Source organism: Lepidochelys kempii, chromosome 18, assembly GCF_965140285.1.
Source record: "Lepidochelys kempii isolate rLepKem1 chromosome 18, rLepKem1.hap1, whole genome shotgun sequence".
NCBI lineage: Eukaryota > Metazoa > Chordata > Testudines > Cheloniidae > Lepidochelys > Lepidochelys kempii.
The window spans coordinates 7,017,313-7,043,641 of NC_136397.1; the positions used below are offsets into that span (position 1 = coordinate 7,017,313).

General features: G+C 46.7%; 1 protein-coding gene across 5 annotated transcripts in view; it reads right to left on the reverse strand.

The window, feature by feature from the left end:
- The window catches only part of ZBTB17 (zinc finger and BTB domain containing 17), a 37,996-nt gene extending 12,745 nt beyond the window's left edge, over positions 1 to 25,251 (reverse strand). For 2 of the 5 annotated variants that reach the window (XM_073317227.2, XM_073317228.2), the window contains exons 1-5: positions 25,117 to 25,199; positions 9,606 to 9,812; positions 5,424 to 5,612; positions 4,383 to 4,562; positions 3,986 to 4,111 (exon numbers count right to left, since the gene is read on the reverse strand). In XM_073317227.2, the coding sequence (XP_073173328.2) occupies positions 3,986 to 4,111; positions 4,383 to 4,562; positions 5,424 to 5,612; positions 9,606 to 9,812; positions 25,117 to 25,123 (709 nt within the window). In that variant the 5' untranslated portion in view covers positions 25,124 to 25,199. Of the gene's footprint in view, positions 1 to 3,985; positions 4,112 to 4,382; positions 4,563 to 5,423; positions 5,613 to 9,605; positions 9,813 to 11,183; positions 11,598 to 24,270; positions 24,489 to 25,116 lie in introns of those variants that run through there. The other 3 variants (XM_073317224.2, XM_073317226.2, XM_073317225.2) reach the window with 3 other exon arrangements.
- Between the last annotated feature and the right edge of the window lie 1,078 nt (positions 25,252 to 26,329).

Here is a 26,329-nt window from a genome sequence, read left to right on the forward strand (position 1 = left end):
CTGTGTGAGGGGAAGGGGTGCTTCACAGCAGTCACATGGCCACAAAGCGTCAGGGGAAACCAAGTCTGACCGGGGAGTCCAACCCAGAGCAGGGGCTGGGAATATGAGACACCAGAACTACAATTCCTATGAGGTTCCATGGGGTTTTATTTGAGAATTGAAACATTTTGGTTTTCAGCTACTCGGATTGATGGAAAAAAAAAATCTAAATTTTTCCATGGAAAGCAGACCCTGTTTGTGCAAAATTTTGTTTAGATGCCAAATTGTTTTTTGGCAAAAATAGGTTTTGATGGAAAGCTTCCAACCAACCCTGCTATATATAGTTCCTAAATATGGGTCCCAGGCTTAAGGGACCAGTGATGGGATATGGCTAGTGATGAGCTGCCAAAATCTTAACAACCAGTTCCCTCCTCACCCCACGAGGGGGTCGTGGCCCGCCCCCCGGGACTCCTGCCCCATCCCCCTCAGCATTCCTTGACACACACCCCCCGGGGACCCCTGCCCCATCCACCCCCCTCCCCTGTCCCCTGACTGCCCCCAGAACCGGGCAGGAGGGTCTCGTGGGCCACCCTAGTGAGTGCCCACCCCACCCTGCCCCTAAGAGCCAGAGGGACCTGACAGGGGGCGAGATGGGGAGCCCCGGGGGTGCTTACCAGGGGAGGCTCCCAGGAAGCATCCGGCAGGTCCCTCTGGCTCCTAGGGGCGGGTGGCGGCTGCTCCCCCACTGATCACATCAAAAATGGCGCCTTAGGCACTAGCACCCATGGGGAAAATTTGGTGGGTTCAGAGCACCCACCGGCAGCTCCCCGCCCCATGCCCGGCTCCAGCTCCGCCCCGAATGCACCCCCCCCAGTTTCCCGTGAATTAGCTGTTTGCGCGGGAAGCCTGGGAGGGCTGAGAAGTGAGCGGCAGCTTGGCGCTCAAGCCCTGGGAGGCGGAGGTGAGCTGGGGCAGGGAGCAGTTCCCCTGCGTGTCCCCTGAGTTACCTGCTGCGGCACGGGCCGCCCTCCTCGCGCCCCCCCACCTCAGCTCACCTCCGCTCCACCTCCTTGGGCCTGAGTGCGAAGCTGCTGCTTGCTTCTCAGCCCTCCCAGGCTTCCCACGCGAACAGCTGATTCGTGGGAAACAGGGGGGGCGGGGAGAAGCAGAGTGGGGCGGTGCATTCGGGGAGGAGACAGAGCGGAGGTGAGGTGAGCTGGGTCTGGGTGGGGAGCTGCCGGTGGGTGCTCTGCACCCACCAAATTTTCCCCATGAGTGCTCCAGCCCCAGAGCACCCATGGAGCCTAAGGCACCACTTTTGGCCGGTTGTTAAATTTAGAAGCCCTGTTAGAACCGGTTGTCCCTCGTGGGACAACCGGTCTAAAAGGGCTTCTAAATTTAACAACTGGTTCCAGCGAACCGGTTCCAGGTCACCACGGGATACGGCCTTTCACTTCTAGGTTACCGATGCAAAGAGTCGGGAGTGACTGAAAGATCTTCCCCCTGGTGTGCTGTTTGGTGGCCCCCCAGTCTGACGATCTCAGTTCAGTTCCCATTGGACAGGTGCTTACACAGCAGTAAATCCACCATCAACTGAGTGGCTGGCAGGCTCAGCAGTTTCCATGGCCTGAATGGGAACCCAAGCTATGCCACCACGTGGGAGCGGGGCAGGCTGGCAGGACAGCACCGGAGAGCTTGCATTGCTGTTGTCTGTGGGGTACCTGTGCTGTACATAGAAGGCTCCTGTTTCCAGGTCTGTCCATTGTTCAGCACCTACTCCCAGAGTCTCTTGTACAAATGCAGTTATATGGCCATGCAAATGGGCCTCTAACTGTCACTTCTTGCCGAAATTGCTACACCTTATAAATATGATAAAGGACGTGTTTGGCATTTAAAGAAGCAGTGCATGAGGAGTTTGGGGCTTCTGACCAGCCAGCCTTCCCCACGCCCGTCAGAGGTAAAAGTAAGCTGGTACGCCCCGGTACGGCGTACTGGTAAGAGCCGGTGCGCCGTACCAGGACTGGCTTTCCCAGAGGGCAATTTAAAGCCCTGCGGTAGTGGCGGCAGGACTGGGATTTGAAGGGCTCTGGAGCTCCAGTCGCTGCTACCGCCCTCGCCCTTTAAATCCCCGCCACCGCTACCCCAGGGCTCGGGCAGCAGGGCTCAGGCGGGGATTTAAAGGGCTCGGGGCTCTGGCAGCTGCTACCACAGCGGAGCCCCAGGCCCTTTAAAGCTCTGCCAGAGCCCAGAGCCCTGGGGTAGCAGTGGCAGCCAGGAGCCCCCAGGGCTCCTCATTGATTTAAAGGGCCCGGGGCTCCACTGCGGTAGCGGCAGCTGGAGCTCTGGGCCCTTTAAATTGCCCCCGAGCCCTGGGGTTTCGAGCCGCCTCTGCAGCTGGTAGCTCGGGGGTGATTTAAAGGGCCCTGGGCTCCCATCCACCACTACCGCAGCTGGAGCCCTGGCGCTTTAAATCAAGATTGAAAGGGCCCGGGGATTTAAGGCCCTGCCTCTTTTGGTTGAGGCCAAGCCCCCTGCTCGGGACTCCGGCGTACCGGTAAGTCCTCTAACTTACTTTCACCCCTGACGCCCATACACTTCCTAAAGTGCACAGAAGTTGGAACTGATTTGATCCCTCCGTGCCCTTCTGGTGTTTGCGTGCTGGAGCAGCAGAGAGGGCTCAGGGAACAGGGCCACTCAGATCTGGCGTCCCCAACATAATTCAGGACTAATGTGCTGCCTGGGACATGGGGCCTCTCTCATTGCTTGGGATGTGAGATCTGCAACCGCTTTAATGGAAAAAGTTGTCTAGAGTTACTGTAACTTCTCTACGTGCCTCTATTAAAGCTACTGAAATGCTTTTACCAACATCAGAGGGATAGCTGTGTTAGTCTGTACCCACAAAAACAACGAGGAGTCCGGTGGCACCTTAAAGACTGACAGATTTATTTGGGCATAAGCTTTCGTGGGTAAAAAAAACCTTACTTCTTCAGATGCATGGAGTGAAAATTACAGATGCAGGCATTTTCATACTGGCACATGAAGAGAAGGGAGTTACAAGCAGAGAACCAGGGTTGACAAGGCCAATTCAGTCAGGGTGGATGTGGTCCACGCCCAATAATTGACGAGGAGGTGTCAATATCAAGAGAGGGAAAATTGCCTTCTCTGCGCATGTCAGTAGATTTATGCCCGTGTCTGTAATTTTCACCCCATGCATCTGAAAATGTGGGTTTTTTTACCCATGAAAGCTTATGCCCAAATAAATCTGTTAGTCTTTAAGGTGCCACCGGACTCCTCATTCTTTTTCTAACCATTCTTGGTGTTTCACAACAGCTCCCCCGTGCCTGGCTCACCTGCCCAGCTGTGGTATGCTGAAAGGCTAGGTTTCCTCCTCCTCTAGGGGTATTAGCTTTTTGCCAGCATGAAAGGGATCTAGGTTTATGTATACAAAACCCAGGGAAGTCCCGTGCTTTCAAACAGGATGTATCTAACAAGCAGGATGATCCTCAGTTCCTCTATTTTCAAATGTAAGCTCCTGCACCAATGAAAACTACAGCCCTTAAAATTCCCAACTTAAGCTCCAGCTATTTGCTGCTCAGAGCAATGCAATCCTGATGTACTTGACAAACTAGACAGCCCAGGCTGCAGGTTTCATGGCCTGCTGCAACAGCAAGGGCTGTACAGCATACAGTGACACCTGTTCCAATCCGACTTCACATCCTTCTGTGGCATTCCACTCGGGCCTGTTCCCTGTGGAGCTGGGAGCAGCCAAGTATCTGGGCGAGAACCAGAGGGAGCAGCGAGCTCCACACTGGTGAAATCAAACACACAGGGCAGAAACATCTGACAAGTATGGGGGTGTAGCCATGAGGAGCCTGGGGTCTGGAGCTATTCCTCTGTGCCAAAGGACGCAGAGACAACAAAGTTGGATGTAAGGGGGGGAAGTTACTGTCACTACTTTCATTTCAAAATGGCAAACCACCATCCTGTGCCAGCTGTAGGTCAGCACCTTGCTCTGAACTCTGGGAGGAGCTGCACTTTGCAGCCGGGCTGGCACTGTTGGGCCTGGTACCCTCTGGCTGCTGGCTACTGGGCATCTCAGAGGGAGAGTCCTCCCGTACAGCGTCGCCTGGACCTAGAAACAAAGAAGAGCACGTTCGAACCATTCACTGCGACGGCTGCGATGTGCTGTGCGGAAACAGGGCAGCCTGGCAGCAGCTCAGCTAAACAGATCCCCGGGGGTGGGGAGGGCAGAGCAGGGAGGGCTGTGGAAAGGATTAGGAGAGAGTAAGGGGTGTGGGGGAGGCGAAAGGCTGCCCCAAGGGCTAGTGGCAGCACAAGTGAAGGCGTGAAGCTGGGAAGCTTAATTACCTTCACTTTCTATACATAACCTTCCTTGGGCTGACCTGCTCTGATGCTGGTCTCCTTGCTGCCCTCCTCCTCAGGCTCTTTCTCCTTTGGCTTTGCTGCAGCCTCCGTCACCTCCTCCTCCTCTTGTCTCTTGGACGGGACCTGCTCAGCTTTGTCGAGTTCACCGAACGTTTCTGCTGCTGCTGCTTTACCTTCTTCAGGTGCTTTTTCGTCCCCTGCCGGGGAAACACACACAAGCAAACCACAGTCCCTTCGCATTCGGAGACAACAGAGGGGCAAAGCAACCAGAACTGCCGCATTGTACTCTCCGAGAGTCCAAACAACGGACACAGCAGTCAGCAAGGCCAGCCAATAGCACTAATTGTCTTAAGTATCGACACATACTAACAGAGGGACAAGAAAGGAAAACTAACATTTAGTAGCAAACACATGACGCCTGGTGCCATCCATGGGGGTGAGACGGATACAAAAGCTTCATCTATATCTGGGGAGGGTGAGTTAGAGGGAACAGATCTAAGCCAGGACTCATGATTTGCAATACTGAAACGTGCTGCATGTCTGACCAACCTTAGTGCACCAAATCCCTGTCCCCTAAGTCTTGCAGTGCCAAGATTAGGATTTGGAGCCACTGAAGCTACAGAGAGGGACAGAGCAGCCAGTGACCAGGAGATGGACGTTGCCAGGTGTAGCTGTGCTCTTCATCTGCCCCCAAAGCCTGGGAGCCAATGTTCTGCATTCCGATCTGCGGCTTCACAGGCCACATGCACAGCTTGTGGTGACCTCACCTGCACCTTCCTTACATTTCTTTTGGAAGGAAATGTTCTTTATTGACTGACTAACCACTGAGTTCACCACAGTCTACAGGCCAGCTTATTACAGTAAAGAAAACATCTGGCTGGGGATGGATCAGTGTTTAGCTTCTCCTCTCAGCTGCTTCCTGATTTAAGTATGCTTCAGTAACAGATCCACACTAAAGAGAGCAATCAAATCCTGGCTGAACCAGCATCCCCTGAGAACCGTTTTGAACATATTCCTATGGGGAACGGGAAGCCCCAGGGGGTAAGAAGGCTGCATACCGGTCACTTCAGGGACCTTGTGGCTTTCTGAATGGGGTTCAGCTGACACGGTGAGAGACTTCAAAGCATTGCAAGCACTGACAATTTCCTGCATCTGGAGAAAACCGGCAACTGCTAGCACATCCTCCACGTTCTCTGGGCTCAGGCTGAGCTTGGCTGTGTACATGAACTCCAGTACCTGACCAAGGCCTGCAATAAAACAGACCCAGAAATAAAATAAACACAAATCAAAGCTCCAGAGATGAGTGGCCTTTTTCATAGCAAGCTAAGTTGCCAACATTTTAGAGACTGAACATGCACTAGTGACTGAATGCCAGATTTTTAAAAGGGATTTAGGTGGCTAACTCCCATTGATTCAAAGGCCCTAGAAATTTATCCTATATGCTGCAATAAAACTCCCTGAAAAGCCTACCCGAAACTATGCCAGATTCTTACTTTCTAGGTAAGAGTAACAAATAATTATACTTTAACCAGCTGGTGCCATTGTTAGTGTTAGTTTAGCACAAGAGAGGGGGGAAGGTAAAATTCTGTAGGCTGAAATAAATAAGATCTTGAACTCAGCGAGTGTGACTGTCTGTACCCTTATATTCATCCTTTTTATAAGACTATGATAAATTTTGTACAAAGTATGCCTTGTGAGGTATCATTCGAAAACTCATAATCTGCTGAACATTATTGTCCTAGTAAAACATATGTGGCCACAGTGTTACTGTCTAAGACATATTCCAAGTCTAGGGAAGCAGCCCAAACCAGTTCACCAGAGACAAAAGGCAAACTGACGCCTCAGCCAAGTGTCAACAAAATCAAATGGAGCATCACCTGGGTAAACAGCTTTTCTTTGGCAGGAAGAAAGATGTGAACGAGAAGTTTACATCTTGGCAACAGAACAGCTGGGGGTTCCCGTGCAAACAGACTGGCTATTGCCTGAACCCCAGCTGGTGATGATTCTCAAAGAGGAGGCAAAGATACAAAAATCAGGAACAGAGACCTCAAATCACCTCTCACCTCTACTCACAGCACCAACATTTGAAAGAAAAAGGAAGCATCATTGAACTGGGGGAGTGGTCATGGCTGAAGGGATCCAGCCAGATTGCTGTGAGCAGGTGGTGAGATAAAACTTTTGTGTTGAATTCACTTAACTTATTAAGTATTAGTTGCATTTTATCTTTTATCTCTTTGTAACCAATTCTGACTTTTATGCCTCATTACTTGTAATCACTTAAAATCTATCTTTCTGTAGCTAACAAACTTGTTTTATTGTTTTATCTAAACCAGTGTGTGTTTGGATTGAAGTGTTTGGGAAACTCCATTTGAGATACCATGGTTTGTGCATATCATTTTCTATTAATGAAATGACGGACTTTCTATGAGCTTGTGTTGCACAGAAGGAAAGAGCTGGGAAGTACAAAACGCACATTTCTGGGGACAAGTCTGGGACTGGGAATACGCTGGAGTCACTCTGCAATACAATTCAGGAGTGGTTGGCTAAAAGCACTCATATAACTCAGCTGGGAGTAATTTACATGCTAGAGGCTGTGTGACAGCAGACCAGGAGTGGTTGCTCTCACAGTGAAGCAGTGTAAAAGGCACCCCAGACTGGAGAATTGAAGGGACCCAGCAGTTCAGCAGTCCAGACTGTACCCTGAGGAATGTCAGAGCGAGGCAGGATGATTCTGTGGTTATGGCTCTAGACTGGGACTCAGGAGACCTGGGTTCAATTCCTGGCTCTGCCACAGACGCCCTGTGTGACCTTGGGTGAGTCCCTTCCTCTCTCCGGGCCTCATTGCCCCATTTGTAAAATGAGGATAATAATACTTCTGTTCTCTCATCCTTTGGCTTGTCTGTTTTGACTGGAAATTCTTTGAAGCAGGAACTGTCTCTAACGATGGTGTTAGTACAGAGCCTAGCACAACGGGCTCTGCATCTTGGTGGGAGCCTTTAAGTGCTAATGCAAGACGATTAATGAATCTTCTTCTAATATTAACAATAAAAATCTTCCTGTTCTACTCTAAGACCATTAGCTTCCAGACGCGATGCACATCTGTCCAACCACACATACTGAAGTAATAGCTATTGGGCATATACTATATATTGGCAGGATCACTGTTTCCCTTTTCCCTTTAGATGATTGTTAGACAGCTATCTCTACAGTGGTGCGTGTTTGTATAGGGTACTGGCCAAACAGGAATCCAATAGGTTGTATCTGGCTGGCTGTTGAGCTGCCATAGGGGTGACTCAGGGAATTACAACAGACGAGCAAGTCCTACATCTGTACCTAGTACGTTGGTTGAAAGGACAACTAAAAATAGAACAACAAAACACGTGGAAGATCATGATATGATGGGTCTCATCTCACTGATGTATCAGAATTCTTTGAACACGTCAATAAGGTAATGGTTTACGGAGAACCTGTGAACATCCTTTCAACTTTCAAAAGACCTTTCACAAGGTTCTGCACAAGAAGCTACTAAAGGAGCTAAGTATTCATGGAGGGAGAGGCAAGGTATTGTCATGGATCAAAAACTGGCTAAAAGACAGAAAATAATTAAGAATAGGGATAAACAGCCAGTTTCCATCATAAAAGATTAACAGTGGGGTGCCGCTAGGTTCCTACCAGGTCCTGAGTTGTTTAATATATTTATTCATGATCTGGAAATGAGGTGGAAAGAATGATCAGTGAGGAGGCAACCTTCTCAGAAGGCACAGAGTCATTTAGGTTAGTCAAGCCCAGAGAAGACAGAGAAACTTCAGCACTTAATCATGCTAGGTGAATGGACAATACAATGGCAGACGAAATTCAGTGTTGATCAATGCCAAACAATGCACATTGGAGGGAAAAATTTAAACCAGACAGGTTCATGAACCTAGCAGAGTTCTGAACGAATTGATCAACTCAGGAAAGAGATCAGGGCATCACCGATGATAATTCATTGGGAACCTCTACTCAATGAGCAGCTGCAGTCGAAGAGCAAACAAGATGGTAGGATACATAAGGAATGGGATGGAGAATAATATAAAAAAAACTGTAATGCCACGATCTGAATTGATGGTACCCTCCCACCTCTAGAATACTGTGCACAGAATTGGTCATCCCATTAGAAAATAATACTGTAGAATTAGAACAAGTTCAGAGAAGGGTGATGAGAATGATTGGGGGCATGAAAACACTCCCTGTGAAGAGATATGGAGAAGACTGGGCTTGTTACCTTAGGCTTGGTCTACACTGAAAAGTTATATCAGCATAGCTGTGTCAGTCAGGGGCATGAGAAAACCCACACGATTGACTGGCACAACTATGTCAACAACCCCACCCAGTGTGGACGCAGCAGTGTCGATGGAAGAGGGCCTAGCTAATGGCGTTCGGGGAGGTGGAGTTCTCTGCATCAGCAAAAAAACCTTCTTCTGTTGGTGTAGGCTGCGTCTATTGTAGGCGGCTATGCCAGTATAGCTATCCGGTATGGTCTCCGTAGTGGAGACACAAGGAGATGAATAAAAGGACTCATGATAAAGTCATATAAAACAATGAATGGTTTAGAGAAGAAAGAGCAGGAGCTGCTATCCTCTCTGTCTCGTAACACAAGAACCAGGGGACAGTCAATGAAACTGAAAGGTAGCAAGTCCAAAACTGGTCAAAGGAAAAATACTTTGCTGCACAAAGTATAATGAGGCTGTGGAACTCCCTGCCACAGGAGGTCATTGAGGCCAAGAACTTAGCAAGATTCAAAGAGCGAGTGGACATTTCTCATGGATAACAAGAATAGGCAGAGTTATAACAGTTATTACAAACCAAGTTCTAGAAACCTTATGCTTTAGGGTTTAAACCAGTCTCTATTAGGGATTAGGAGGAGACCTTAATGAGGTCAGATTATCCCATGTCTGTTACTTCATGGTTCCTGCACTCTGGGGCATCTGGTGCTGGGCACTGTCAGAGATGGGACACTGGGCTATGGCAACTCCAGTGTTCAGGAGGAACGTCACTATCCCCACCACAGCCCTAATGTTTTCTAGGAGGTTCTGCACACTTTGGGTCTGAGTCACAGCTGGCGTGACTTGGTGCGGCTCCACTGACTTCAACAGGAACACACTGATTTACACCTGCTGAGGATACGGCCCGCCATCTCAGGGCCACAGCTCCTCTCCCAAGTGCAGCCTTGGCTTCTCCCAGGAGCCGCACCTGCATACCTGCTGCATTGCTGATGTCAAGATGCACCACATCCTTCTGATCCACAAACAGCATCCTGAAGTACTCGCTGCAGGCTGCCAGCACGGCCTTGTGGGCCTTGAAGTCAATGCCGTCCACCACGAAGGTGCAGTCACACAGCAAGCCCAGCTGCCTCTGCTGGTTCAGCTGCTCCAGGACCTGCTTGCTGTGCTGAGGGAAATCCATAGCTGAGGAGAGAAAGCACAATCACCTGGCTGACCAGAGCCTACGCTCCATCCCTCCAGCTACTGTGCTTGAGCCTGGTGCTGGAGCAAGGGAGGTTTTATTAAAATCCATTTTTATGGTGTGCAAGCACCCACTGACGGTGCTTAAAACTGAAGCAGTGCGCAGACCAACTTCCACCCACGCGCCTCAGCCTTGATCTGGAGGAACCGGTAGGGCTGAGAAGCTAATTCAGTCTCCACTGTGCAGTTAGTCATTGGTCCTGCAAGAAAGTCGGCCTCACACTGCACCATTGGTCATTATTATGCATTATTTGTATTGCAGGAGCACCTGGAGGCCAGGACTTTACTGTGGCACACACATAGGTCCCTGCACCAAAGTACAAAACTACAGACAACAGGCGGATGAAGACAGATGGGAGTATATGAGGAAACAATACGATGATACTGTCGAGTGGGTTGTAGGAATCATGACTGAGAAGTGTTTTAAGGAGAGCTCTGAGGGAAGACCTGGCATCCTTGCAGAAGCTCCTGAGGCTCCTCCCGTGCACAAGGACCGGTGTGGGAGAAAGCGTGAAGGTGCTTCTTGGAAAGTTTTTTAAATGGGCAATCAAGGTTAGGAGGAGGCTGTTAGGAATTTTTGCCTCCATCTGAAGTACTGGCCACTGCTGGTGGGATGATCAAGTGTGCCGAATGCTACGGCCCTCCATGGTCAATTGTATCAGACCCACCTGATTAAACATCCCCCTGCAAAGCTGCCGGCCGCAGCTCTGTTTTAAACCTGGTTTGGCATAAAATCTGCTTCTGTTATTTTGTCACATTCTCTTTCAAAAAGAGACTGCTGTTTTCTGACTGAAATTCACTGGTTGAGGCCTGCAAATGAAGGCCCACCAGTGGCTGTAGGAGCAACACTAGGAAGTGCCAAAAGGAATTTTAAATACTGATTTATAGTATCACATTTACTAACACTTCCCCTGGTCCTTCCAATCAGACAGCCATCTAAAGCGGAAAGTCCTACTGATCAGCCTCCTATAACCTCTTCTTTGCACCCAGCTTGGCTCCATCCAACTGCAGCTGCTAACATCAAACCATCCGCTTGGCCTGTTTTCACCATGTTGCAGTTTCCACCAGCTCCCACTTTCCCAGTACTGCCCCTTACACACAGGACTCTCCCTGAATTAGCACATAAAGCCCTGACCCTCTTCCTTCTTCAAATCCCTCCCCAAACCCCACTTCTGCTGTGAAGTCCCTGGACATCAACTGATCCCAGCTTAAGAGGGCGCGGTGGGGACTGCCAATATATATTTATATCTTTTAAATATTTCAACACATGTCAAATTGTACATGCAGGCAGCCTATGTAACTGCAGGAACATACCTGATGCTCCCTCACCCCATTCTATCCTATGATTACATCTAAAAATAAACAGACAAAAGATTAAGGCTGCAAAAAGTCAAGCACTCCAGAGTTTAAAAACGCTAGATTTAAGGTAAACTGTGCAACCTTAATACAGCCCCCTGTGCGTATGCATTAGGACACAGTCTTTAACTGCATGATCATGTATTATGTTCTCACAGGATCCCTGCCTCCTTCAGAGAGTGGCTTTATCCTCCTCATTCAATGCGTGGTCCCGGGCGTTATTTAACGCACACCATCCATCCTTGCACTGAATACAATATGACTAATTTCCTCCCAGGCATTTGTACGGTGCTCTCACCACCTGAGCGAGTCACAAACGTTAGGGGATTTATCTTCATAACACTCTAGAGAGCGGGGGGGAGGGGGTGGGGATGGCGTCATCCCCATTTTCCAGCTGAGGAACTGAGATCCAGCTAGATTTTCAAAATACTTTATTTGACAAAATTGCCAAGTGACCAACTCATGATGCCCAGGGTCCAATTTTTCAGAGTGTTCAGCATTTTAATAGTACTTTAGGAGGCCAAAGCAGAGCTCCAGTCAACTTCAGCTGCAGGTGTGAATCCTCTGCACTTCTGCAAATCAGCCCCCAGGTGTCTCATGGTACCCAGAACCACTGAGGAACATACAAGGACCCCAAGAAGCACACTTTGGCACAAAGTAGAGCCGATTGCAGAAGCCCTCATCTTCAATATGAAGGTGAGGCTCATAGAGACTACGGTGCCATGGGAAGCTCCACCTTGATCTCAGTGGGAGAGGTGGTCACAGACCACATTAGAATGCCTTTGGCTACACATGGCCACCTACCCAAAAGGAATCCTCTATCTTTACGCAGGCCATTCCAAATTGAAGAGAAAGGTTTAACTCAAACAAGCTGCCCCATGCAGTCAGTGTGCTGTAAAGAGCAGCCGCCCTGAGTGATTATCAAACTGAAGAGCAGACAAACAACACTTAATAGCGATATCTCAAGTGGCCCAGGAACGGGGGTGGGAAGGCTGGTGTTGCAATGTATGGAAGGCATCCTGTCTTTAAATAACCTGCGGAAGGAACTCTTGTTGAAAGCACCTCTCACAGCAAAGTGGAATGTAGTGAGGGGGGAGAAGACTCCATCTGGGCTAAGTATAGCCAAGTGATATAGAGATCTTAGTGCACTGGCAAATTTCAGCTTCAGTCTTTCAACTGGATCTGTATAGGCAGACCCTTGTGTCTGTACACAAGCTAACTGGGCTCCAGACAGGTGCAAGGGTCTGTCCATGTGGACTCAATTACAAGACTGGGGCCTTAAAGTAGACTTTACAGTAGATTTCATAAGCAGTCATGGGAAAGGAGGGAAGGTCCTCTCATGGATCAATACCTGGTTAAAAGATAGGAAACAAAGGGTAGGAATAAATGGTCAGTTTTCAGAATGGAGAGAGGTAAATAATGGTGTGTGTCCCCCAGAGATCTGTACTGGGACGGGTGCTGTTCAACATATTCATAAATGATCTGGAAAAAGGGGTAAACAGTGAGGTGGTAACATTTGCAGATGATATAAAATTACTCAAGATGGTTAAGTCCAAAGCAGACCAAGAAGAGTTACAAAAGGATCTCACAAAACTGGGTGACTGGGCAACTAAATGGCAGCTAAAATTCAATGTTGATAAATGCAAAGTAATGCACATTGGAAAACATCATCCCAACTATACATACAAAATGATGGGGTCTAAATTAGCTGTTACCATACAAGAAAGAGATCTTGGAATCATTGTGGATAGTTCTCTGAAAATGTCCGCTAAATGCGCAGCGGCAGTCAAAAAAGCGAACAGAATGTTAAGAACCATTCAGAAAGGGATAGATAAGACGACAAAATGAGGAGAGATTAAAAAGACTGGAACTGTTCAACTTGGACAAGAAACGACTAAGGGGGTATATGACAGAGGTCTATAAAATCGTGAATGGTAAGGAGAAAGTGAATAAGGAAGTTTAATTTACTCCTTCACATAACACAAGAATCAAGTGTCACCCGATGAAATTAATGGGCATCAGGTTTAAAATAAACATAAGGAAGTACTTCTTCAACACATAGTCAACCTGTGGAACTCATTGCCAGGGGATGTTGTGAAGGCCAAAACTATAACAGGTTTCAAAAAGGAGTTAGATAAGTTCAGGAGGATAGGTCCATCAATGATTATTAGCCAAGATGTTCAGGGATGCAATTTCAGGCTCTGGGCGTCCATAGCCTCTGAGTACCAGAAGCTGAGAATGGGCAACAGGAGATGGATCACTTGGTGATTGCCTCTTCTGTTCATTCCCACTGAAGCATCTGGAATTGGCCCCTGTCAGAAGACAGGATACTGGGCTAGATGGACCACTGGTCTGACCCAGTGTGGCCGCTCTTATGTACTATCTGGAAGAGTCATAGATTCTAAGTCCAGAAGGGACCACTGTGATCATCTAGTCCGACCTCCTATATAACACAGGTCAAAGACCTTCCCCGAAACAATTCCTGTTAGAATTAGAGAAGCTCTTTTAGAAAAAAACAGATAAGTTAAGATTTTGAGAGGATACAGTCTTTACTTTGAGTTATATAATGATCAAGTTTTCTATTATAATATAAACGGGTGTGTGTAATTTCATGGACGTAATCCCTGTTCTTTCCTGCATGACTGCCAACCCTTAACAAAATGAAAAATATTTCAAGCACAAAAAAGGGCAGCTGACCCCACAGGAAAACCTTGAAAGAACACTCTGTGACTCATCTGCTCATTTGGGGGGTGTGGGGTGAATCAAGGCCATTTGTAGGAGAGAGAGATACACCTGTTCTCAAGAGCTCATCAGCTCCCACAGTTTATTTGCCACCTGAAATCCTAATCCTCCATTTGTGACTCACTTGCACAGCAGCTATCTACAATGTCACAAACACAGGGTTTACGGTTTCAAATGCGGAATAAGCAGCAGGAATAGACACTAAAATATATGGATAATTAAATAAAAAATAAACCAAAGACCCTGTATTCATGCCCCTGTTAATAAAGGCAAGGAGAAGAGAGGCAGAATGTGAGCTTTTTTTAACTGAAGAACTCTTATAACAGAATTAGAGAAACCATAGGAAATGATGCAAACAGAGCAAAAAGTACCCCCATGCTAGATGATATTCAACAGCATCCGTTTCATGCTCAAAATGGGCTTACAAATGTTGTATATACTTTGTGTGTGCTTGCAGCATTGGTAAAGGGAATCAAGTCTCAATGACATATAGAGAAGAAGCCAACTTTAAAGTTTCTAACTCTTGCTCAGAATTACCCAAGTGCAAAGTTTCTGATCTCAGAACACATGGGGGAAAAGTACATTTTCACACTCAAACTAACTCAAAAATGGTTGCACAAAATTTGATCACATTTCCCAAAAGCGTGTGTGTGTGTGAGTGCGTGTACACACACCCTAACGATAGCAAGGGAGCAGTCACAGTCCTGAACAGAGAGTTTTGTGCTGTAGAGTCTAAGGGCTTGTCTATACTTGAAATGCTACAGTGGCACAGATATACACAGCGGCAGACACTACCTCTGCTAATGGGAGGGTTCTACCATCAGTGTAGTTAATCCAGGTGCCCAAGAGGCTGTAGCTAAATCAATGGAAGCATTCTTCTATCAACCTAGCATTGTCTACACCAGGGGTTAGGCCAGCTTAACTACTTCACTCGGGTGTGGATTTTTCACACCCGAGTGACATAGCTGGTTTGACCTAATTTTTCAGTATAGACCAGGCCTCCACTAGAGGCAATGAAGGATAAGAATGGATTCACCAAGGGCAAGTCATGCCTGACTAATCTAATTGCCTTCTATGACGAGATAACTGGTTCTGTGGATGAGGGGAAAGCGGTGGACGTGTTGTTCCTTGACTTTAGCAAAGCTTTTGACACTATCTCCCACAGTATTCTTGCCAGCAAGTTAAAGAAGTATGGGCTGGCTGAATGGACTATAAGGTGGATAGAAAGCTGGCTAGATTGTCGGGCTCAATGGGTAGTGATCAATGGCTCCATGTCTAGTTGGCAGCCGGTATCAAGTGGAGTGCCCCAAGAGTCAGTCCTGGAGCCGGTTTTGTTCAATATCTTCATAAATGATCTGGAGGATGGTGTGGATTGCACCCTCCTCAAGTTTGCAGATGACACCAAATTGGGAGGAGAGGTAGATACGCTGGAAGGTAGGGATAGGATACAGAGGGACCTAGACAAATTGGAGGATTGGGCCAAAAGAAATCTGATGAGGTTCAACAAGGACAAGTGCAGAGTCCTGCACTTAGGACGGAAGAATCCAATGCACCGCTACAGACTAGGGACCGAATGGCTCGGCAGCAGTTCTGCAGAAAAGGACCTAGGGGTTACAGTGGACGAGAAGTTGGATATGAGTCAACAGTGTGCCCTTGTTGCCAAGAAGGCCAATGGCATTTTGGGATGTATAAGTAGGGGCATTGCCAGCAGATCGAGGGACGTGATCGTTCCCCTCTATTCAACACTGGTGAGGCCTCATCTGGAGTACTGTGTCCAGTTTTGGGCCCCACACTACAAGAAGGATGTGGAAAAATTGGAAAGAGTCCAGCGGAGGGCAACAAAAATGATTAAGGGACTGAAACACATGAGTTATGAGGAGAGGCTGAGGGAACTGGGGATGTTTAGTCTACGGAAGAGAAGAATGAGGGGGGATTTGATAGCTGCTTTTAACTACCTGAAAGGGGGTTCCAAAGAGGACGGCTCTAGACTGTTTTCAGTGGTAGCAGATGACAGAACAAGGAGTAATGGTCTCAAGTTGCAGTGGGGGAGATTTAGATTGGATATTGGGAAAAACTTTTTCACTAGGAGGGTGAAACACTGGAATGCGTTACCTAGGGAGGTGGTGGAATCTCCTTCCTTAGAAGTTTTTAAGGTTTGACAAAGCCCTGGCTGGGATGATTTAGTTGGGGATCGGCCCTGCTTTGAGCAGGGGGTTGGACTAGATGACCTCCTGAGGTCCCTTCCAACCCTGATATTCTATGATTCTATGAAGAATAAAGTCCTTTCCAGATGGCCAACATTCTCCCTTGTTACCAACAGCAAAGACACTATGTTGGTCTGGGCGCAAGACCTGGGTTGAAAACTAATTATTCCAGAAACAGACAAGAGAAATGGGGATGCTCACCCACAAGAGGCGTTCGGCAATCTTCATCTGGCTGGATGACAACTGCTCATATGATATCATTTTAAGGCAGTGGTTCCAGCAGAATTGGATGGCCACAAAGTAGTTGGAGAATGGTAGCCTGACATCACAACACAATGTCAAGGAGTTGTGACCACTCTGTGGTTGTGTGACTCCATCCAGTGCAACAGTCTCACTTTCTCCTGCCTCAGGGTGCTCTAGAGGCATAGAAAGGGATCACAACAGCCAGGATTGATTGGGTCAACCCACAGCCTGGCATATTGATAACATGCAATGAAGATCATGATGTATTTACAAGGAGACACCTGATATGACTCCCAAATAAGTAAAGAATGCCCCCAAATAACCGTAGGTAAGAGAGAATCTTCTTTCTTAAAGCACAATCCTGTAGCTACCATGGAAACCCATGACAAGTTAGCCTGCTGCATGGGGAAGACTAGGAAAACACCTAAGGTAACAGCTCTGGGTACATGAGGAAAGCAAGAGGAGAAGGCTCTTCCTCCTGACAAATTAGAAGCCCTGGAGTCAGCTTTGAAACCAAAATTCAATCCGAAAGTTGCTGTTAATGGATATTTTCTTCCAGGAAGATACAGTTACTGCTGTGGGATCTGACTTATTTCTTACAGCGCTTGTGTTTCAATGCGAACAAAATTCCATCTGTGCAGAAATGCCCTTCATTGAGTCCCTTGGCCACACCATGACAGCATGCTCGGCCTGCTTGCTTCTTCAGAATCAAAGCCCTCCACGTGAAATCTGCCTTGAAGGCTAACCGGTATCCTTGCTGTTTACAGCAGATGCAGTTTGCCAGAACAAGCTATTAATTTGTTAAACCAGGGCTCCAAAAATTCACAAGACAGAGGCCAGGGCCAGAAGGAAAGAACTAATCACCAGAAGCCAGCACAAAGTGTAGTCTAAGCACCCACCTGCTCCATTATTTAGTCTCTGTGACCTTGCTAGTGTGCTGAGGAAAGCAGCTGCAGTTTAATGACCTGCATCTGAACAAAACTGGGGCACCCCTGACTTACAAACAATACGGTAATGGATGGACCCAGATATCAAGACATGGATACATTTTGACAATGTCTAGCTTGCTCCAAAATTTTGCAGTGCCCTGTCATTTTATGGCTAGGGCCAACAACATCATATTTAAAATGTATCAGCTGTGCCATGCTATCAAGTTAATTTGATTCTCATGATCACCTTGGAGTCCTCCTCACACGAATGCTGAGCTGTCCCCTTTTCAGATCTTCAGAGATCCCGGGATGGCAATTTGCGGCACGACTGTTACAAATTTATTAAAGTAACAGTGTCAACGATTACCAAGAGTGATAATGAGCAGGGAAAGCCAGATGTGTTCTAATTACAGAGACAGGAGGACAAGCGATCAGCGATGCTCAGTAAGAATAAAAAAATCCCTCACTTAGCATTAGGCTGTAAAAACCTGACAACCTAAAATCTGCTTGCATCTGCCAAAAGAAATCAAGGGAGTATCAGTGGCTCATTGCATGCGTCCGTCAAAGAGCCAAGGAGACCAGATGTACCAATCCAACCTAATGCATTTATCACATTTCAAGACAGAAAGAAGCCTTTTTACTTTCTACGAGGTTTGTTGCAGAGAACAGAAGCTATTTTCCCTCCAAAGACTTAGTTAACGTCTTTCAAATGCCATTTACACTAGCCCCTCCTACTGGTGTACTAACATCACCACCAGGTTTTACTTCTATAACACCGCCTTTTATCTGTGCCTCTCAAAGTGTTTTACAAACATTAGTAAACTAAGCCCCACAATAGCCCTGAAAGTATTCTCGGAATTTTACAAGCAAATCAACTGAGGCACTGGGAGTTCAAGTGACTTGCCCATGGCAACACAGTGAGTAAGTGGCAGAGTCATAAATAGAGCTCAGGTCTCCTGACTCATGGTCCTGTGATTTAACCATAGACCATCCTGCCTCTAATCAAAATGCATTTCCCGTAACTAACTCACTCCTATTCTGGAAAGAAATTCTGCCTCTAGCACCCAGACCTTTGAGATAAAATTCACCAACCCTTTGGTGGAGAAAGGGAAAACATAGCTCTTGAAAAGCCCCCTTTTGGTTGGACTGGGAGCTGTTTTGACTTGCTCAGAAGGTTCAGTGCAGTCTTGGAAGAGTGCTTCATTGGAGTTTTGTGGTTCTGCTGGCAGCGTGCTGATGTGATTGCATGGACAGGAAGTTTTGCAAGACTTTCCTCATCTGGGCAACTGGGAATTTGCCTTTCTATTCTACTGAGGTTCTTACATGGCATCTGTCACTTGGCATCCGAATTTATGTGGAAGACTTGGGATGCCTGTATTCCTGTATCAAATATAAACCCACCATCCCTTTTCTAGCCAGCCATCCGTCGTATGTGCAAGTCTGATCGTCACACTGATACCTGCCATACTCAACTAGGAGTATAAAGCTGCTTTTAGACTCACAAAGCCTCAGTCTCTGATATGCAACCAGGTTTTTTAGATTCACTCAAGTAGTACAGCCATATATCAGCCTTTTGCAAAGGCAAACGCAGAGGTTGTCAGTACAGTAACAGCTCCTTTGGTTACTGCTTTAAAGAGCTAGCCCATCTTCTAGGCACTGTCTCCTCTTTGAGAACAAATTAGCTTGACACTCTTCAACCTTCCATCATTATAGAACCAGGTATGCTCCAAACCCATCAATCTGGTGTTCTCATTACAAAGTGGAAATTTCCATCAGAAACAGTGAAGTCCTGAGATGAGGTTACAGCACAAAATATTTTCTTCTAAAGTAATGAATCCCACTAAAACGGCTAAGATCCATTTTCCTTTGTCTCAGAACAAGGGGTCTTGAGGGACATGTCTCAGAACTGCTGGTCTTAGCAGGGTATGAGATGTACTTAAATTTTCTGGATGTCTCTTATTCTGCCCCTTGCCGGTGTTTCTATGACAAAATCAATTTCCTAATGTCTTGGATCTTCTATTTTTAAATACAGGCAATGCACTGGCCTTTCCTTAAATCAACAGATTTACTTCAAAAGTTTTCAAGAGCTAATACACCCTGTAGTAATGACAGCCATGTAATAAATGGCATTACCTCACCTGCACTCTGACCACCTTCCTTGGGACAACTTCAAACAAGCCAATCCCCCAAGCAGCTTCAAACAGCTGCCATTTTTCTTAACTTGCCACCAAGACGTTTCCTTTTTTCCCTCCTTCACCAACAGCCCTGCTCCCTCCTAAAATGACCCTGACCCAAAGCCCAGCACAAGCAATAAGTAGTTCAAAGCCAGTAACGGGCTTATGTTCTGGAAATGGGAACTGCACACCACTGGAAAAGGAGGGGTTCTCCGTTCCAATGGAACAACCAACACTAGCTTCCAGGCCCTGAAGATCCTGAGAGATGGGACTTTAAAATCAAGATGTTTGTATGTATCAAAGGGGTTATTTCAGTCATTTTTAAAAGATGTTTCATATTTTAATTATAATCTTCCCCTGGTTCTGATCCCCGTACAACCGGACTCATGATAGATAGGGTACCTGGGCTTTATAAATGGAGGGATACAAGACGTTGCCCCAATACATATTTTTTAAGAATTCTAAAACTTTTCTGTGAACTCTGTGGCCTATGCAAAGTACATGATAATGTGGCATTATATGAAGGATTTTACTGGTATCAGTTGGGATGACCTGCATAACTCACTTAAATTAGAACTGAAATATTTGGTCAGGCAAAAGACATCACCTCTGCCCCGCCACCACCATTATCCACCTTCCTCATGTGGCTGGAGAATTTTTTTTTTAAGTCTTAAAATGTTAAAATACAATAAAACAGACCACCCACTAAAATTATTCAGAGCTCAGGGCCAGTGAGAACTGAATGTTACAGAACTGAAGAAGGTTTAGATCCATTTGATCAATATTTCAATAATACATGTAGTAACACAGTGGAATCTCCTTCCTTAGACGTTTTTAAGGTCAGGCTTGACAAAGCCCTGGCTGGGATGATTTAATTGGGGATGGGTCCTGCTTTTGAGCAGGGGGTTGGACTAAATGACCTCCTGAGGTCCCTTCCAACCCTGATATTCTATGATTCTATGAACACTGAACACTTTCCATAAGAGAGCATCATGATCCCTATTTTTATAGATGAGGACACTGACACACAGAGAGGTTAAGTGACTTCCCCAAGGTCACAGAGTCAGTGGCAGAGATGGGACTTAGAACACGCATCTCTGAATTCCCAGTTTTGCATCTTAAGCTTTATACTGTACTACCCTCTGAAGGTGCTGCTGGGAACCTTTCCTCAGTAGGTTTCAATAGAACAATTACTCAAATCAGCCGTGATTATTATTACATAATGGTCCACAGTTAATAGCAAAAAGCAATGTTAATGTTGCTTTATATTAAAAGGTGATAACTGTCAAATATGCAGGGCATAGCTGAGATGCCATAATGGTTATTAATGTTGATAAAAGACAGGCTCAGTTTAAAGTTACACAGAAAGTGGCGGGGAGAGAATCTTTTGGGAACATTAGCCCACATTCCTACTGTTAGATAAAATGAAAGAAGGTAACCAGTGTGATGAATCCACCAAGGAGAAAGGCAAAGACTCCTCATGCAGAAGACACTGGCAATTCTGGTCCACATCAGAGTCATGCAACTGCTAAGAATTCTTTAGTTTGGTCAATGTCTTCTTTACATTTCATCTTAGTGTTATTCTACACCATTCAAATACCATATAGAACACGATACCATTGGGATAATAACCAATACAGCTGCTGCTGAATTATAAATATTGATGTTTTTACCCATCCTACCCACCTTAGAACAGTGGTTTATGGGCATACATTATATCAAGCATATTAACACAATACTTGCTCTCAGTGAAACGGATGTCTCATTTCCTTCATACAGCTTAATTATTACTTTACTGCTTTTTTTCCTCCTTTAAACAGTAAATACATGTTAACATTGTAAGAGGAAGGATTGCCCAGTGGTTAGGGTGCCAGCCTGGCACTTGAGTAACTTGTGTGTGATTCCCTGCTCTGCGTATGTGAGAGGGGGCAAGTCACTTAGTCTCTGCAGGCTCAGTTCTCCATGTATAAATTGGGAACAATAGCCTTTTCCTCTTTCGCAGCCCTGTTGTGAGGGTAAATACAATCAAGTGCTCAGATACAAAACTAGAAAGACTATTCCTCTTGGAAGCCTCTCTCCATAACCTCTTCAATAGAATAGAGCTGACTGCTATATGTCTTACCTTAAGTGGCTGTCTTGGATAGATTCAACAAAAAATTGCATTTTAAAATACAAAACCACTGCCCCAAAGTCAATCTACTCCCTAAAAAGGGAAAACAAGTTGGACTGCATATGTGACACTCCTTTACCAGGGCTCTGTTCTACTCACGAGCGATACTGTGACCATCAAAGTGGTATTTGGCCTCAGCTAAAATAAAAAGCAAGGGAACTCAATTCCCAGAGTTTAATGGAGCCAAGAAACTAGAATGATAGCAACTTTTGAGTCTCACCCTCTCCAAATCACATCAGTAGTGTTTTCCCTTTCAATCTTCCTCTGACACTGCTGTCAAGTCTTTTATTACTGTATCAATCATAGTGATGGAAAGCTCAGTACTAGACACCTGCATTTGTGGCATGCAGTTAAAGATAAATAAATCTGCTAAGTTTAAATTAAGCTTGCCACGTGAGCCACCCCTCGTGACTGCCTATGGGGAACGAGAGACAAGCCAATGCCACAAAGCATTAGAGACAGAGTTTAAGGCTGGAAAGGACTACCAGATCACCTAGTATGACCTGACTTCCTATATATCACAGGCCACTATCCATTGCCCAGCACCCACACATGAAACCCAACAAGTGAAATTAGAGCAAAGTACTACAGCCCTCAAGAGACTAAACTGTTATGTGCCACAGGCAAAGAACGGGGGGACCAAGATACACAAATGCCCAGAGCCCCTGCAATGGCAGGGAATTAAGTAAGATATACAAAGATGACACCTGCAAGTAGATGAGCTAAGGTGGTCTCTCACTTGGGGTCTCCCACATGTGGCTCTGTTTTCAGTGGACCTTGTATACCAGTGGTGGGATTGTGGCACTCACTGAAATTGTGGACAAGGCCTAGAGGTGCTGGCCGGAGTGTTGTAGGAGGCGGTTTCCCTTATTGGTTAGGTATGTAGCAAACAAATTGCACAGGCAGATCATAATTTTGGATTATTTGTGGAAGTTTAGATCTGAATTTATGCCTGTGCAGTTGTGTTAATAAAGGGCCACAGTCCAGACTGTATGTGGAACCTTGAGTTTGAATTTTACTGATGTAATTAATTAATACTTGGTGTAAATACAAGTCACTAGGAAGAAAGTGCCATGCTGCTCTGATCTGGTGGTCTCTATAGACTGTATTCTGTTTCCAACAATGGCGAGTGCCAGATGCTTCAGAGGAAGGTATAAAATCTCCATAATGGACAAATATGGAATATCCTGACAACAGATGTTTCTTCTGTTGGTTGGAAGGGACCTCAGGTCGTCATCTAGTCACATGTTGTGTAAAAAACTGTTTCCTTTTATCACTTTTAAATTTGTTGCCTTTTAATTTCATTGAATGTCCATTGACTCTTGTATTGCAAGGAGAAATAGGAGCAGCTGATTTACTTTCTGTTTACCATCATCTCCCCTCTTATGTATCTACTCTATAAACTACATTGTTCTAATCTTTTCACTCCCTCAGTACTTGGGAAGCCTTTCCTATTCCTACTCATTTTTGTTGCCTGTCTCTGGATGCCTTCTATTTCAGCAGTACCTTTTTTAACATGGGCAATCTAAACCAAACACAGTATTCAAAGTTATGGTGTGCCATTAATTTGCACAATTGCTTTATCATCTTTTCAGTATTATTCTCTGTCCCATTCCTTATGCATCCTAATATGGTTTGCTTTTTTGGATTGTTACTGTGTATTGACTTGAGCTGATGATTTTACTGAGCTGCTACAATGATGCCCAACTCCTTTTCCTGAGTGACTTCTGGCTCTCAGCTACTACAGTGACGAGCACGGTACAACAGAGGACCAACACCACATTGTGTGTTGGAGACACCCACCCCCGAACAAATTTGGGAAGGTCACAGTTTACGCCAACAATCCCTTGCAAAGAATTATGTTAATGGATCATATTCTACCATGTGTTATATGTCACAGTCCATAATACTGAGCTGATATTAAAATTCGGTAATGTTGGATCTATGCACCACCATATTAACTATAATATACACACACTGCTCATGTATTTAACCAAAATAATATGATGAGCTATGTATTTCCACAGCAACTCTCTCCAGTATCTGGGCGTTAAGCTAGTAAAAACTGAATTTTTTCCACCCTTAAACAAACCCTCAAGTTACTCCCTGCTGTACTAACTTTAGGTGGTTTAGCAAGGGCAGTAAGTGTCCAACATACGAACACAATGGCAAAGCAAATGTCATATTGGTTTGAAATGTTGATACAGATCAATTACACTTTGACAGGCAGATACCGCAATTGCATGTAGGGGTGTGTGTATAATACGCGTGGATTATTGATATTGTGCTGGGAATTTCAGAACTGCTATCAGAACAAAAAAATATATTCTTGGGTAGAAGTCCATTGCATAGACACGTATAAGGCAGTTTTCCTAATCCATTCTACTAGTGATTTATTTGGCAAACAGTTAAACATCTTATATAATATTACGAAGCTCACGCTAATGCCTAACATGATGAATTCATTGCTTGGGCTTGCAGAGTTAATGTGTCAAATGAACTATCAGCAAGGAAAGAAGAGCAAGAGGAGCACAACCCCACAAGCAGATTCAGTTGCCTGGTCCACAGCAGGAAATTCCTTACCCAGTTTTCACCAGCAGGGCAGCTGCATCAGTGTTACCAAGAGTGTAAAGTCTAGGGTAGACTAGGCATAGATGCCTTTTCTCACTGTGTCCTTAGTAGGATTAGGTGTGTCAGGACCCTTATGCCAGGGCTATGCTGAAGCTTACACCACTGAAAAAATCGGCACAACTGAACAGTTGTTCTGGAATAAGAAATTTCCCGTTGTAGACAGATGCATCCTGGAGGAAGTAGGTAAAACTCAAATGCTGATTAAACCAGAAATTGCTGTCTCGCAGCCTGCGGTTCCCTACCCTTCGGGGTGACTGTAACAGTTTCTCAGACTGAGTTCAGCTGTGCCTGCCAGAGCCCACTGCCTGCACTCTGACCCACCCCCCACCTTGGCCCGCCACAGACTCCAGCCTTGGCCCCGGTGCCACAGGGGGTGAGAAGATGTAAACCCGAATGGAAAGCTGCAGTGTGGTGCGGAGCCCAGTGCCAGATGTGCGGGGGGGGGGGGTGGTTCACGTGGAGACAGCAGATTTAAGAGCAAGATTTTGCTTTTATTACAGACCAGCAACAATCACCACCTCACGGAGCGGGTCCCATTCACCCCCTGCAGAGACACGCCCAGCCCCTGCCCCTCCCACCTCCCCCTAGCTCCACTTGCCCCCCTAGCTCCCCCCTGCCCTATTACTGCCCCCCTCCCCCAGTGCCCCCTCCCCTCCAGCTCCCCCTCCCCACAGATCCCCCCTCCCCTCACTCCTACCAGGGCTGCCCCCTCCCCCAGCGCTACACCTGCCCTGGCTGCCCCTCCCACTCTGGCTGCCCCCTGGAGCTGCCCTGGCTCCCCCCGGCTGCCCCCGCTACCTGCCATCCCGGGACCCGCAGGTGAGTCACATTTCGGCAAGCAGGACTCAGACTGACACGGAACGGACAAAGGGCGCCGCCATTTTGGAGACGGGCGGAAGCGGCGGCGTCTCACCAACCCATCCCCATGCCCCACCAGCTTCCGGCGCATGCGCAGCTACAGCGGGAGAGGCACTGGCGGTTGACAGGGCTCTCTAGCGCATGCGCCGCTGTTCTGCAGCGTCAGGGCGGGGCATGGAGAGCTAGCGGCGGGCCTTGCGGACCACGTGGTGTTCCCCAGGACTCTCCCCAGCGCCATGACACCAGAGGCAGCAGCAAGCACTAGAGGCAGCCCCGTGCGGTGAGGCGAAGGAAGGCCCCTGGGCATTGCACAGGCAGTGCAGCAGAGGTGGGCTCAGGAAGGGGCCTGGCTTTGTAGCCATAGCCACGGTCAAAGGGCCTGGGCTGTGCCTCCCAATGCACTGTGGTCATACACCATGGTGGAGCATGGGTGCCCCGGAGAAACATTATGCCACCCCTGTGCCATGTCACTTCCTGGCACAATCCCAGCCTGGGCAGGCTAAAACTGTGGCTATCGGGCAAACTGACATCAGCATTGCCATCCTCAGGTGTTCACAAATCATGAGTCAGGTCTTGAAGAGCCATGTGTTGGCTTAAAACTCATGAGCGATTTAAAAAATAAAAGAATGTTTTTCTTTTTCTTTGTATTCTGGGCTTGAGGCTGCACTGAGGTCTCATTTTCAAGCTTTTCTTTGCAACCATAAGGGCTAGACACTCACTCATTTTGAAAGGGAAGCTGAGATTCTCACATGATTCCAGCAGCTGGGGCTTTAGGGAAGAAACACCAATTACAAGACTTTCAATAGAATGGTGAGAGTTTGTAACAGCATTATGTGGGCATGGAGGGAGAGGTGATCTTTCAGGGATCAAGCATGCAGGGCTTTGACTATCAGGGCAAGGCAGAGACCTTGAACTGGACTTCCCTGAAAGCGTCAGGATATGCCAGGTCTTCAGGGCCACTCTGGATCTGGATATGTCTACACAGCAACTAGACTAGTCTACGCAGCTGGCCTGTGCCAGGCAACTCAGGCTTGCGGGGCTTGGGCTGCGGGGCTGTTTCACTGCTGTGTAGACTTCCAGGCTTGGGCTGGAGCCCAAGCTCTGGGACCCTTCCACCTCCAAGGCGTCGATCCTGAAACAAGTGTGGATCTTG